Here is a 14,580-nt window from a genome sequence, read left to right as displayed (position 1 = left end):
TATAATATATTAAAGTATAATGAACTAGTACATTAAGATAATACAAGCATTTTAAACTGACCTGTGATTGGGACAGTGATTATGGAAATTAGATAGTCATTAACTATCTAGCTAGTTATATTTCTTAATATTTCTTAGCTATGTGACATTTTAAAGCCAATGGTTATATTTCTTGGCTGTGTGACATTTTATTTTTTTAACTTTTTAAAAAAATTTTACTTTAAGTTCTGGGATACATGTGCAGAACGTGCAGGTTTGTTACATAGGTTTACATGTGCCATGGTGGTTTGCTACACCTATCAACCTGTCATCTAGGTTTTAAGCCCCGCATGCATTAGGTATTTGTCCTAATGCTCTCCCTCCCCTTGCCCTCAACCTCCCGACAGACCCTGGTGTGTGATGTTCCCCTCCCTGTGTCCATGGATTCTCATTGTTCAACTTCCACTTACGAATGAGAACATGCGGTGTTTGGTGTCTGTTCCTGTGTTAGTTTGCTGAGAATGATGGTTTCCAGCATCATCCATGTCCCTGCAAAGGACATGAACTCATTCTTTTTTATGGCTGCACGCTATGTGACATTTTAAATGGTTGAAACTTAATTTTAATTAGTATATGTAGTGGCTGAAAACAAAATAGGAAAATGAAATCATTCATAGAAAATGAGAGCTATGAAAGATTTTTTCTTCTCATCTTTAGTCATTTTCATTAACATTTTCAGAAGCTAACAAATACATACATAGTGACTGTCAGTTTTACTTTCGTTATATATATATCCTTACATAAACTTTATACACAATTTAATTTGCAATTTAAAATTATTTTGATTTCCGAGAAATACTAAATATGTGAACTAGACTGAGCAACTGGAGGGTAGGATTTCATTTGTCTGTGTATTTCCTGATACATTGCAGATGTACCTGCATGTATTAGTGTAGCCTATGGGTTGAACTCTGAGGTTTTCAGTCAATTGTAAGAATAGCTTTTTTTCAACCTATAATCTACAAATTAGATCTAGCAAGTAATTTTTTATAATTAGGATATGAAGTTTTAGTTCAATAATTTCAGTACAGAACTTTTTTCTAATAGCATTATTTTTCTTAAAGCATTGGAATTAAATTATCAGATGATAGTTTAAGTTCACTATTAAATAAGCATGTTGACAATTAGAGTTGTTAAATATTGGATTTTTTTTTTTTTTGAGACGGAGTCTTGCACTGTTGCCCAGGCTGGAGTGCAGTGGCACAATCTCAGCTCACTGCAAGCTCTGCCTCCTGGGTTCACGCCATTCTCCTGCCTCAGCTTCCTGAGTAGCTCGGACTACAGGCACCCGCCACCATGCCTGGCTAATTTTTTGTATTTTTAGTAGAGATGGGGTTTCACCATGTTAGCCAGGATGGTCTCGATCTCCTGACCTTGTGACCCTCCCGCCTCGGCCTCCCAAAATGCTGGGATTACAGGGGTGAGCCACTGTGCCTGGCCTGGAATTGTTTTTGAAAGAAGTTTAGAATTTGTTTCTTTAGACATCTGTTCCACAGAACAGCATGGGTATAGTGTTTTTTTGTTTTTGTTTTTGCTTTTTGAGACAGAGTCTCGCTCTGTCACCCAGGCTGAAGTGCGGTGGCATGATCTCGTCTCACTGCAACCTCTGCCTCTGGGTTCAAGTGATTCTCCTGCTTCAGCCTCCCAAGTAGCTGGGATTACAGGCATGTGCCACCATGCCTGGCTAATTTTTGTATTTTTAGTAGAGATGGGGTTTCTCCATTTTGGCCAGGCTGGTCTTGAACTCCTGATCTCAGGTGATCCGCCTGCCTCAGCCTCCCAAAGTGTTGGGATTACAGGCGTGAGCCACTGCGCCTGGCCTGGGTATAGTTTTATAATGACAATATGATAGAAAGGATTATTTAAAATTATCCTTTTCCGTTCTATGATGAAAAATGTTATTTAGATGTTTTGTTCTCCTTTTGAGGAAACATGATATTGTTTGTCCTACTGTTTATTTATTTTTTTTATTGAGGCAGAGTCTTGCTCTGTCACCCAGGCTGGAGTGCAGTGGCGTGATCTTGGCTCACTGCCACCTCTGGCTCCTGGGTCCAAATGATTCTTGTGCCTCAGCCTCCCAAGTAGCTGAGATTACAGGCATGCGCCACCACACCCGGCTAATTTTTGTATTTTTTTTTTTTTTTTTTAGTAAAGACGGGGTTTCACCATGTTGGCCAGGCTGGTCTTGAACTCCTGGCCTCAAATGATCTGCCCGCCTTGGCTTTGCAAAGTGCCGGCATTACAGGTGTGAGCCACCACGCCCGGCCCCTCCTACTGTGTTTAATTCAGTGACTTCATGTTCTTCTCTTCCCAAGTGTGATTATAAAATATAGCCTTTTACCAGTAAAAATAGGAGTTAAATATGAATATTTGAATTCTGACAAAAAAGATGATATGAACTTTTAGGTTTTTTTTTAAATCTGGTTTTATTTTCATTTTTATTTTACAGTCAACTATGTATATGGAATTAGGCAAAACTCTTTCCTCTAGGTCAGGATTTCTCAACCTCTGAAATTTTGTACTGGGCAATTCCTTGTTGTCAGAGAGGGGGTGTCCTGTGCCTTGTAGGATGTTTAGCAGCATACTGGTCTCTAGCCATGAGATGCCAGTAGCACCCACTGAAAAATGTCTCCAGACATTGTCAAGTGTGCCCTGGGGGCAAAATTGTTCTTCACATTTGCTACCCCTTGAGAACCACTTCTCTAGGTTTTGTCGACCAGGGCTTCTGAAACTTAGATGTACGCAGGAATTCCCTCAGAACGCAGATGCTGATCCAGTAGGTCAGAAGCAGGGCCTGAGACTCTGCATTTCTAACAAGCTCCCAGGTGATGTGAATACTGTTGGTCAGTGTATCACAATTAAGTAGCAAGATTGTAGAAAATTCCACATTCATACCAACTGGGTGAACTCTCAAGGGAAGCCGATGAAAGTAATTATGGAAATAGTGAATTTACAATGAATTATAGCCCAAACAATGTAAGGCTAATAGAAGCTAAGAAAACAAGCATTATCCTGCTGTCCTAACAAAGCAGCTGTCTTCACTTTTCCATATTTTCTTCCAGTCCTTAGTATTCATTCATAACTGGACATCTCTAAGGGGGAAATTTGGAAGAGTCTTTCCAAGGTCATACAGGCAACCTCATGCACCATTAGGTATTTTATTCCATAATACTGTAAATATACTAGCTCATAATACATATTTATTGCCTGTTGAGAGATTTATAGCCCCAAATTAAGATAATGAACTTTGCATTTACTTGATCTGATGATGCTCAGCCTTTTTTTTTTTTTTTTAAAGTGTGCAAGTTGTCTCGTCTCCTTGAGAACTATTGACTGCACCTAAATTAATACCACCTAAGGTCATTCATTTTCTTACTGCAAGTGTTCTGAGAGTCAGGGTAAGATATTAAGTTTACTAAGGCATAGCAGTTACAGTGTAACTTTATCCTATAATTGTGTGAGAAAAATCAATATAAAATATAATGAAAATCCTAGAGTGAAAAAAATCCCTCTATATTTTATCTGTAATACTTAAAATAATGATTGGTAAGCATTCTTGTTTGTCACATTGAAAATGTTGGATATAGTACACATTTTCCCTCGTTTACAAAATGGTTACGTTCACTGCTTTATCTTGCTGTTGCTTAAAATAGCCCTCCTAGGACTGCTGCAAAGAGGATTTTTTTTTTTTTTTTCAAAAGAGTACAAGTCACTTTTTGCTAACTTATAAAAAGATGCAAGGAGACTTCAGGGGTAGATTAACTGCTCCAGGAATGCCTTGATTATGAATTGGGGAGGTATAATATACACACTCTTCAAATCTTTTTAGGTATGTTATCTTATTTCCTTCTCATGGCAGCCTGTGAAGAAGAAAAGGAAGATATTGGCAGCACCTAGCAAGATTTAAAATGTGCGTCCCCTTGACTCAGCAGTTTTACTTCTGAGAATCATTGCTATAGAAATCTTTGCATCAGTATGAAAAAAGAGATTTGTTAATTACAGCATTTTTTCCCATTGTAGCATTATTAGAAATAACCAAAAACTGAAGACTATAAATGCCAATCAGTGGTGAAAACTTAAAGTCTAATGCACTCATAATGATCACTTTGCAGCTTGTGAAGGAAGACTGGAGATAGTTGGACATCTACTGATATATAGTTTATATAGTTGTGTTATTTATTTATTTATTTATTTTTGAGACGGAGTTTTGCTCTTGTTGCCCAGGCTGGAGTTCGGTGGCATGATCTCAGCTCACTGCAACCTCTGCCTCCCGGGTTCAAGCGATTCTCCTGCCTCAGCCTCCCAAGTAGCTGGGATTACAGGCATGCACCACCACGCCTGGCTAATTTTGTATTTTTAGTAGAGACGGAGTTTCTCCACGTTGGTCACACTGGTCTCGAACTCCCGACCTCAGGTGATCCCCCACCTCAGCCTCCCAAAGTGCTGGGATTACAGGCGTGAACCACCACACCCGGCTGGTATATAGTATTGAATGAAAAAAGGTTGCAGAACTTAGAGGAAAACATGTTTCTGTGTGTGAGTGAACATGCATGTAATTTAAAATACCTACACATCAAACTTAATGGTTACCCTTGGAAGGAAGGCAAAGGAGAGGAGGAGGGAGAATTCTTACTCTTTATGAGCTTCTGGATTTGAATTTTGACAGTGACCACACATTACTTTTGCAATTATAGCATTATTTTGAGAAAAAAACAAAATAAATCTGGGTCCTAGTTCTACTTCTGCTGCTTATTAGCTACTAGTGTTACAACAGTGTTTCGCAAGAAGGGTCAGTTTTGCTCCCCCTCACCAACATTTGGCAACGTCTGGAGACACGATTGGTTGTCATGTGAGGCGGTGGTATGTCTAGTGGGTAGAAGCCAGGGATGCTGCTAAAATACCGGGCACAAGACAGCCCTCCACAACAAAGAATTGTCCAGCCCAAAATGTCAGTAGTGCCAAGTTGAGAAATCCTGTGTTAGACTCCAGAGCTGCAGTGGTGTGGGCGCCATTCTCACTGTGGGGTGTACTTTGCATAGCCATAGAATTATAAGTATGATATAATAAGGTAAATAAATGTGCAAGTTTGTACCCCAGGAAGACAGGCACCAGGTCTTTGTTTTCTGCTCTCCCTCTGGCACCTGGCACAGAGGTTGGCACAGTAAGCAGCTAGTTGACATTTGTTGAATTAATGAATGAATTGAATGAGATATCACATTAGGCTCTAGTGTGGCCAAGTTGTAGGAGATGCTAAAGATTTAAGAATAATTTGTGACAGAAACTTAAAATTATAGTTAATGTCTGTTTTTATCTGCAGGTTGGCAAAAGACTGCTAATATCCACATTTAGCTGCTGAACATGTTGGTTGACTTTTTTCCAAATCATTACCTTTTGATAAGAAAATCACGATTCTTTGTGGAAAAATGCCAGAACAAAGCACTATCAAATAAATGCTCCTAGAATTTTTTTTTTTTTTGAGACGGAGTTTCACTCTGTCACCCAGGCTTTAGTGCAGTGGCACAATCTCGGCTCACTGCAACCTCCACCTCCCAGGTTCAAGCGATTCTTCTGCCTCAGCCTCCTGAGTAGCTGGGACTACAGGCGTGCACCACCACGCCTGGCTAATTTTTTTTTTTTTTTTGTATTTTTAGTAGAGACAGGGTTTCACCATGTTGGCCAGGATGGTCTCAAACTCCTAACCTCATGATCCGACCACCTCAGCCTCCCAAAATGCTGGGATTACAGGCGTGAGCCACCGTGCCTGGCCTAGAATTGGTTTCTTAAATCCTCAGGGGGAGGCCAAGGCGGGCAGGACACCTGAGGTCAGGAGTTCAAAACCAGCCTGACCAACATGGAGAAACCCGTCTCTAATAAAAATACAAAATTAGCCTGGCGTGGTGGCGCATGCCTGTAGTCCCAGCTACTCAGGAGGCTGAGGCAGGAGAATTGCTTGAACCCGGGAGGTGGAGGTTGCGGTGAGCCGAGATTGCACCAATGCACTACAGCCTGGCCAACAGGAGCTAAACGCTGTCTCAAAAAAAAAAAAAAAAAAAAAAAAATCCTCTGGTATCTTTTTGGCTACATACTATATTTAGTGAAGAAGATTTTCTTAAAAAATCTTAAACTACCTAGACACTACCCAACATAGTAAGATAATGTACTTTATTTCATTTGATTCAGACGAGAGTGAAGCAGCTAAGCAGAGATTCTCCTTTTTATTAATGTTTTTTAATGGAAAAATAAAAATGTTCACAAGAATGGTCCAAAGTAATGAATCAAAAAGTTGTTGCCATACCCATTTAACAATTACTGACATATTGCTAACAGATATCCTTATTTTATATAAGCTAGAAAATTGTGGGCCAGACGCGGTGGCTCACACCTGTAATCCCAGCACTTTGGGAGGCCGAGGCAGGTGGATTTCTTGAAGCTCAGGAGTTCAAGACCAGCCTGAGCAACATGGCAAAACCCTGTCTCTACAAAAAAATACAAAAAAATTAGCTGGGCCTGGTGGAGAGTGCCTGTCGTCCCAGCTACTCGGGAGGTTGAGGCAGGAGGATTGCTTGAGCGCAGGAGATCGAGGCTGCAGTGAGCCAAGATCGTGCCACTGTACTCCAGCTTGGGCGACCAAGTGAGACGCTGTCTTAAAAAAAAAAAGAAAAAAGCAAAAAGAAAAAAATTGTGGCTTACGGATGGAGGTTAACAGCTAATTAGTGGTGCCAAGTATTCAAATTAAGGTTTTCAGCTTTGTAGTTCTGTGTCCTTTCCTTTTCACCATACTAAAACTAAGGAGCAAGGTTACATTTCTTTGAAAATAAATGTGGTTTCACCAAATGATTTGACTGTGATTTTTTTTAATGTCATTCTCCCAGTTCCTCAAACTTTAGGCAATGAATGATAGTAAAATTGAATTTGTAAAACCAAAATGTAAATATATAAAAGTGTTAGTGATATTACTGTATACACATCTATACCTTTGTTAGGTATTCAGCTTAGTTTTTCTCGTAGCAGCTGTACTTTTAACTACTTTAGAAGAATTATCCCATTAAATTTTTTTTTGTTCTTATCCTATTTTTAGTGTCCTTTGTTTTTCTGAGATGTGGTTTATATGCTATTAGCAGGTTGTATTATAATTATTATTATTTGGTTTCAAGAATAGAGACTTGAGGAAAGCTTTATAGTGACCCATCATTGCACTGTGTTAAGAGTGCCCAATGCCACAAGCATATTCTTCCTTTGTATTTTTGCAAAGTTCCATTGCCCAGGACTGTCTGGAGACAATGTTTGTTGGTTTATCAGTTACCATTACTTTAGCAATCATTTATGGAAGAATAAGAACGACCCTGTGCTGGCACTTATGTCTACACTGTTAGCTAATCCTTACAATAACCTCATAAGGGAGGTACTTTTTTTATATCTATGTCACAGATGAAGAAAAGTCATATCCAAAGTTGAGTAACTTATCTGTCTTTTTGGTTATAGCCAATCCTATTAGGTGTGAAGTGCTATTTCATTGTGTTATTGATTTGTGTTTTCCTGATGGCTAAAGGTGTTGAGCATCTTCATATGCTTACTGGCTTTTCTTTGGAGAAATGTCTAAGTTAATTTAGATCTCTTGCTCATTTAAAAATTGGATTATTGAATCTTTTTATTATTGATTTATAATAGTTCTTTATATATTTTAGATACAAGTCCCCTATCAGATATATGATTTGCAAATATTTTCTCTGGGTTGTATATCCTTTTGATGTAAGGGATCTTTTGAAGTCAAGTTTTTTGTTTGTTTGTTTTTTGTTGTTATTGTTGTTTTTGAGTTAGGGTCTCTCTCTCTGTCTCCCTGGCTGGAGTGCAGTGGCACAATCTTGGCTCACTGCAACCTCTGCCTCCCAGGTTCAATAGATCCTCCTACCTCAGCTTCCCTAGTAGCTGGGACCACAGGTGAGTGCTACACGCCCAGCTCATTATTGTGTTTTTAGTAGAGACAGGGTTTCCCCGTGTTGGCCAGGCTGGTCTCGAACTCCTGGCCTCAAGTGATCCATTCGCCTCGGCCTCCCAAAGTGCTGGGATTACAGGCATGAGCCACCACGCCTGGCCCAAGTCAACTATTTTTAAGACAAGGAAGGGAAGGAAAATTAAAAGGTAATAATGTAATAAGGCCGGGCGTGGTGGATCTTATAGCACTTTGGGAGATTAAGGCGGGAGGATTGCTTGAGCCCAAGAGTTCAAGACCAGCCTGAGCTACAAAAAGAGACCCTGTCTCTACAAAAAATAAATAAATTAGCTGGGTGTGGTGGAACGCGCCTGCAGTTCCAGCTCTGTGGGAGCTTGAGATAGGAGGGAGGCTGAGGTGGGAGGATTGCTTGAGTCCAGGAGTTCCAGGCTGCAGTGAGCTGTGATGGCACCACTGCACTCCAGTCTGGGTGACAGGGTGAGACCCAGTCTCAAAAAAAAAAAAAAAAAAAAAGCAATTACTGTCATCAGCCTATACGTAGTGCTATAGAGATGCCAAAAAAGTGTTCATTTTGAATAGGATGAGCAAATATTAACTATTTAAAACAACTTCTAAAAAGAATTTTTCCATTTGATTCAGTTTATTTAGAATTTAGCTTACATATGGTGTCAGTCTTTCCTACTGGATTGTAAATGTCGATGTTGTCTCTTTTGTTTACCAGTATGCTCCCAGTGCCTGTCTGATAAATGTTTGTTAAATGAATGAATAAGTAAACATCAATGTGGGCTAGAGCTATCGGGGGTGTGGCATTCATTAAGTTAATCTAGAAAGTTGTCACAAGATGGAAGATGTTAGGGTGATAAGAGCATGAAGCCAAGGGTGACCCTCAGAGCTCTGCGGTTAATGAGGTCTGTAGCAGCAACCCTTCTGGTCATACATATATCCTGATTGTAAAATGAGGGGATGCATTGGATTGTCTCCTTTTTAACATGCTGAGGTTTGTGAACAGTGTAAACTTAAAACATTTAGAGCCAGCTAAAAAAGCATGACTGTAAGAAGAATTTAAGTGCACTATCAAGGTTTTATGCTAAGATACCTTTGACATTTGCACTGGACACTGCTATAAAGTGTCCTAAGAAAATGGTATTTCTAGTATGGGATGTATTGCGAAGATACTCACAAAGCAGTATCTTGAAGATTCTCATTAGGTAGAATGTTGGGATTAGTATTTTATTTATACCCTGTCTACTTTCTTTCAACGAAGATTTGAGATAGCGATTCAAGCTAGTTTTTTCCCCACTCAGGCAAAGGTTCCTTTAGATGCTATTGAAAGACATTTTAGGCTGGGTGCGGTGACTCACACCTGTAATCTCAGCACTTTGGGAGGCAGAGGCTAGCAGATCGCTCGAGCTCAGGGGTTCAAGACCAGTCTGGGCAACATGGTGAAACCCCATCTCTACCAAAAATACAAAAAATTAGCCAGGTGTGGTGCACGCCTGTGGTCCCAGTTACTCAGGAGGCTGAGGTGGGAGGATCGCTTGAGCCCAGGAGGTCAAGGCTGCAGTGAGCCAAGATTGCACCATCGCACTCCAGCCTAAGTGACAGAGACCCTGTCTCAAAAAAAAAAGACATTTTATTTATTAATACTTTTAACCCTTAAATTTTTGGTATTTCAGGGACTATAATTAGGAGGGTTAGAAGAGGAGAAATGGTTCAATAATGCCATTTTAACTTGAAGCTCTAAAATTAATGGCTTTTAAACATTAAGAATGACTCTAGTGTATAATTTTCTAAACTAATCTAAATATCTTCAATGCTGTGCATTTCAGCATAAGGAGACTTTTACAGGCGTCACCACACAAACTCCATAGTATTTGTAGATGAAGTATCTTAAACTAGTTACTGCCTGGCACAGTGGCTCACGCCTGTCATCCCAGCACTTTGGGAGGCTGAGGCGGGTGGATCACCTAAGGTCAGGAGTTCAAGACCAGCCTGACCAGTAGGGTGAAACCCCATCTCTACTAAAAATACAAAAATTAGCCAGGCGTGGTGGTGTGTGCCTGTGGTCCCCACTATTTGGGAGGCTGACACAAAGAATCACTTGAACCTGGGAGGTGGAGGTTGCAGTGAGCCGAGATCACACCACTGCACTCCAGCCTGGGTGACAGAGCGAGACTCCATCTCAAGATAAAGAAATAAAAAATAAACAATTTTTAAAAATTAAACTAGTTATTCAGGGATACAGGATACAAACTCTTGAGGAGTAGGTTATTTATGAAAAAGAGAACCAGGAAATAGGTTTCCTCCAGCTAGAGTAACCAGATGTTCTTTCATATCTCTGTGGAAAACATGGTCTATCATCATAAAGAGAAGATTTTGTGAAAGTGCTAATTTCTCTCCAACCATTTCTTTTAGGTTGGAGAAGAACAATCACTAGCTACTGTAATCCTTATGTGTATATTTGCTGATTAATAAGCCAGTGACATTTTTGTTTCAAGTAAAAGTGTTTTTTTCATAATATCATTAGTCTTAAGTAAAAGTCATGCTTGAATTTTATACATTTCACATTTCCTTAAGTGATCCCAGGCCAGACAATACTGAAAACTCATTTCTGCAGAGACGCTTATTTGAGCTCTGTAGGAGCATAAGCATAACTGATCCCCAAATCTAACCAGTCTTTGGCCATAGTGTCCAAGACATTTTATGTTTTGGCTTTTTTTTTTTTTTTTTTTAACAACTTAGGTCCTAAAATAGATTTTTTTGAAGAAAAAAGTTTTTATTTTAGTATATTTAATGGCACATGTTTCCTGATTTTTGAACAGGAATTCCTCATCTTCATTTTACATTGGGCCCTGTGAATTATTTAGCCAACCATGTTCACATTCACATATATACATACATTTATTTATTTATTTATTTATTTGTTTGTTTGTTTGTTTTTTGAAACAGAGTCTCGCTCTGTTGGCCACGCTGGAGTGCAGTGGCACAATCTCGGCTCACTGCAACCTCTGTCTCCCAGGCTCAAGCAATTCTCCTGCCTCAGCCTCCCAAGTAGCTGGGATTACAAGCGTGTACCACCATACCTAATTTTTGTATTTTTCGTAGAGACAGGGTTTCACCATGTTGGCCAGGTTTGTCTCGAACTCCTTTCCTCAGATAATCTGTCCACCTCAGCTTCCCAAAGTGCTGGGACTACAGACGTGAGCCACCGCCTATTTATTTTTTTACTGATCTTGAAATAAACCTTTCTTGATTCTTTATCCTCAATATCCCTATATCAGCATAACTTTTGGAAAGAAATCATTCCTGTCTTTGCACTCTGTCTTAAACATACTCCAGTTCATCTCTCTTCCCGTAGGTGGCTCTTGTTAGATTCACCATTGACCTCACTGTTGCTAATCCAACACTCAGTTCTCAGCTGCCTCTGCATGTCTCATGAGTAGCATCAGTAGACTGGGAGGCTCAACCCTTCTTGCTACATTTTCTTCATTTAGCTTCCAGGACAGCATGCTATCTGCTATCTTCGAGTTCTTCCTTCCTTATTCCCTAAAAAGCAGTTTTATACAAATATATAGTTTTATACAAATATAGTAGCAAAGTATGTCAAAGCTAAATCAATCATTCAATATTTATATATTTTCATATTAAGATTATGACAGGCCAGGCACAGTGGCTCACAGCTATGATCCCAGCACTATGGGAGGCTGAGGCGGGCAGATCGCTGAAGGTCAGGAGTTCAAAACCAGTCTGGCTAACATGGTGGAACCCCGTCTCTACTAAAAATACAAAAATTAGCCAGGCGTGGTGGTGGATACCGGTAATCTCAGCTACTCAGGAGGCTGAGGTGGGAGAATTGCTTGAATTCCAGTGGCAGAGGTTGCAGTAAGCCGAGATTGCACCACTGCACTCCAGCCTGGGAGACCAGGCAGGACTCCGTCTCAAAAAAAAAAAAAAAAAAGATTATGCAAATTAAAGCAATTTTAACATTTATAATTGATAAATGAGCTTTGCTTTAGTATATCTGTTTTCTAGGTTTGGAATTTCAAGATAACTCCTGCCACCCTGGCAATTTAAAAGCTTTTATTATTTAGATTTGAAATTATTCTGTATTGAGTACTGAGTGTTTCTTAAGGAGCTCAGCATATTCCGTAGTCAGTCTGATTTAACTAAGACATATGTGAACCAGAGTGTCCCTTATTCTATCAGAAATACTTATATTAATATTTCATTTTAAAAGCTGCATTAATAATAGCCTAAATTGTAGTTTGGTTCATTAATAATGCTGGACTTTTTTTTTTTCCTTTTTTTTTTTTTTTTTTTTGAGAGAGTCTCTTTCCATGGCCCAGGTTGGAGTGCAGTGGCCCGATCTTGGCTCACTGCAACCTTTGCCTCCTGGGTTTGAGCTTTTGTCTGAAAGTATAGGTATCTGGTGGGAGAGAAGCCAGTACATTAACTTTTAAAAATTTGTTATACAGGATTATCTGAACCTTCTTCTATTGCAAAACATGAAGATAGTTTGCTTAAGGATTTATTTCAAGACTACGAAAGATGGGTTCGTCCTGTGGAACACCTGAATGACAAAATAAAAATAAAGTTTGGACTTGCAATATCTCAATTGGTGGATGTGGTAGGTGTGCATATCCTTCTATACTCAATTTCCCACAGATTTACTGAGAGCCTGGTGTGTGCCCAGGCACTGTGCTAGGCACCAAGGATTACAAAGGTGATTGAAGCAGTCCTTTGCCTGAAGGAACTCACCAGGGAAAAGAAGTGATTGTGTCACATACATGATAACACACTGTGTTTATATATTTTATAGTTTAGAAACTGTTTATCTCAATTTGGTAATTATAAGTCTATCTTTAACAAATTCAAAGGTCTAAAACATTGTATATTCCTTAAACGTGTTAAAAATAGGTTCAAAAAGTTAGCTTGAAAGTAGGGAAAAGAAAGTAAATTTTTAAGTTTAAGAGAAAAAGTCCAAAAATAGAGTGATAGATTCTTAGGACCTAAAAGTATCAGAAGAAATCATTATCTTGGGCTCACACTTAAAACATTTCAGAAATTTTTCCATGTGACGTTCATTAGTAGAATAAGTTCCCTTGATAAATTGTACTTATTGTCAAGAGAGCCTATCTATTTAAACTAAAACATTCATGCTAATTTTTAAACTAGTTTCTTCTTGTTCTGAACATGTAAATCAATAATTATTTCCCTGTTGTGTTCCAAGAATAACCACGTGTATGTATATGCATATATATATATGTTTTAAAGTAACATTTATAGATGTGCTTTATGTTCTGATTACAGAAGCAATGCGTGATTTTTGTAGAGAATTTGGAAAGTACAAAAAATACAAATGAGAAAATAAAAATTGACTGTAATTCTACTACCCAGAGATGACTAATGTTAATAATTAGTTGTGTTTCTTGCCAGTCTGTCTTTGTGTATATGTTACAAAATTGGAATAATATTTTAGAAATAATTTTGATTACTGCTTTTTCTCTACTATGACATGATGAACATTTTCCTATGTCATTATATACACTTCAAATATAATTTTTAATGGTTACATATTTCATCTATAATTTAAGCATTCTCCCATTTTGAACAGAAGCTTGTTTCCAATTTTTCTTATTATAATTAACAATGATGAATATATTTGTAAACAAATGCCTGAATGTCTCCTTTCCTTAAGAAAGGCAGTTAGTGAACCAAAGGGTATACCTTTTTAAAGTCTATTGCTGTGTCACCTAATTGCTTCCAGAAAGGTTAATGAATATATATGGACTGTATGTGCTCAGCCCTTGGCTAGTCAATATGGGGAGATTTTAAATGAAAATAGGAAAGTGGAAAAGTAAGGTGGTAGCCAGGCACGGTGGTTCATGCCTGTAATCCCAGCACTTTGGGAGGCCAAGGCGGGTGGATCACCTGAGGTCAGGAGTTCCAGACCAGCCTGGCCAATATAGCAGAACCTCATTTCTACCAAAAATACAAAAATTAGCTGGGCAGTGGTCCGTGCCTGTAATCCCAGCTACTCAAGAGGCCGAGACAGGAGAATCGTTTGAACCCTAGGAGGCAGAGGTTGCAGTGAGTTGAGATTGCACCACTGCACTCCAGCCTGGGCAACAGAGCAAGACTCTGTCTCAAAAAAAAAAAAAAAAAGAAAAGAAAAGTAAGGTGGGTGGGGCTTGCTCTCAAAGATCTTTCTGTTTGAGGTCATTGGCACACAAATGGTGTAGAAAACTGTGGCACTAAATCATGATGCCAGAAAGAGCTGGGAATTCAGATCTTAATGAATGACCTTATCAAAGAAGGTAGGGTAGATGAGGTGGCACCTGAGCTGGCTTTGTAGGAAGTGTAGGGTTTCACATGGCAGAGAGGAAAGGTATTTAAGTACGAAGGAACAATATAATCGTAGGTGTATAAGTGATAACTGAGCCTTCCTGTACAGCTGTTTAGATCAAAAGATGAATGTTGGGAGCCCTGGCATACAGGAGTGGTCTGACTGGATGTGGAGAAGGTGAGGAGGATCCCTGCATGCCACTTTGTCTTTGCTCCTGCCATGTTTACTTCTTGGGAGAACTTTC

At 39.1% G+C, this 14,580-nt stretch overlaps 1 protein-coding gene across 5 annotated transcripts in view; it reads left to right on the top strand.

The window, feature by feature from the left end:
- Positions 1-14,580, top strand: part of CHRNA5 (cholinergic receptor nicotinic alpha 5 subunit) — a 30,344-nt gene that overhangs the window by 2,747 nt on the left and 13,017 nt on the right. For 4 of the 5 annotated variants that reach the window (XM_055277567.2, XM_055277566.2, XM_055277565.2 and 1 more), the window contains exon 2: positions 12,466-12,617. In XM_055277567.2, the coding sequence (XP_055133542.2) occupies positions 12,466-12,617 (152 nt within the window). The remainder of the gene's footprint in view (positions 1-12,465; positions 12,618-14,580) is intronic. The other variant, XM_055277569.2, reaches the window with a different exon arrangement.

Source organism: Symphalangus syndactylus, chromosome 5 (genome assembly GCF_028878055.3).
Source record: "Symphalangus syndactylus isolate Jambi chromosome 5, NHGRI_mSymSyn1-v2.1_pri, whole genome shotgun sequence".
In the NCBI taxonomy this organism is placed as follows: domain Eukaryota; kingdom Metazoa; phylum Chordata; class Mammalia; order Primates; family Hylobatidae; genus Symphalangus; species Symphalangus syndactylus.
The sequence above is the reverse complement of the archived record's forward strand: the minus strand, read 5'-3'. Positions and strand labels throughout refer to the sequence as shown.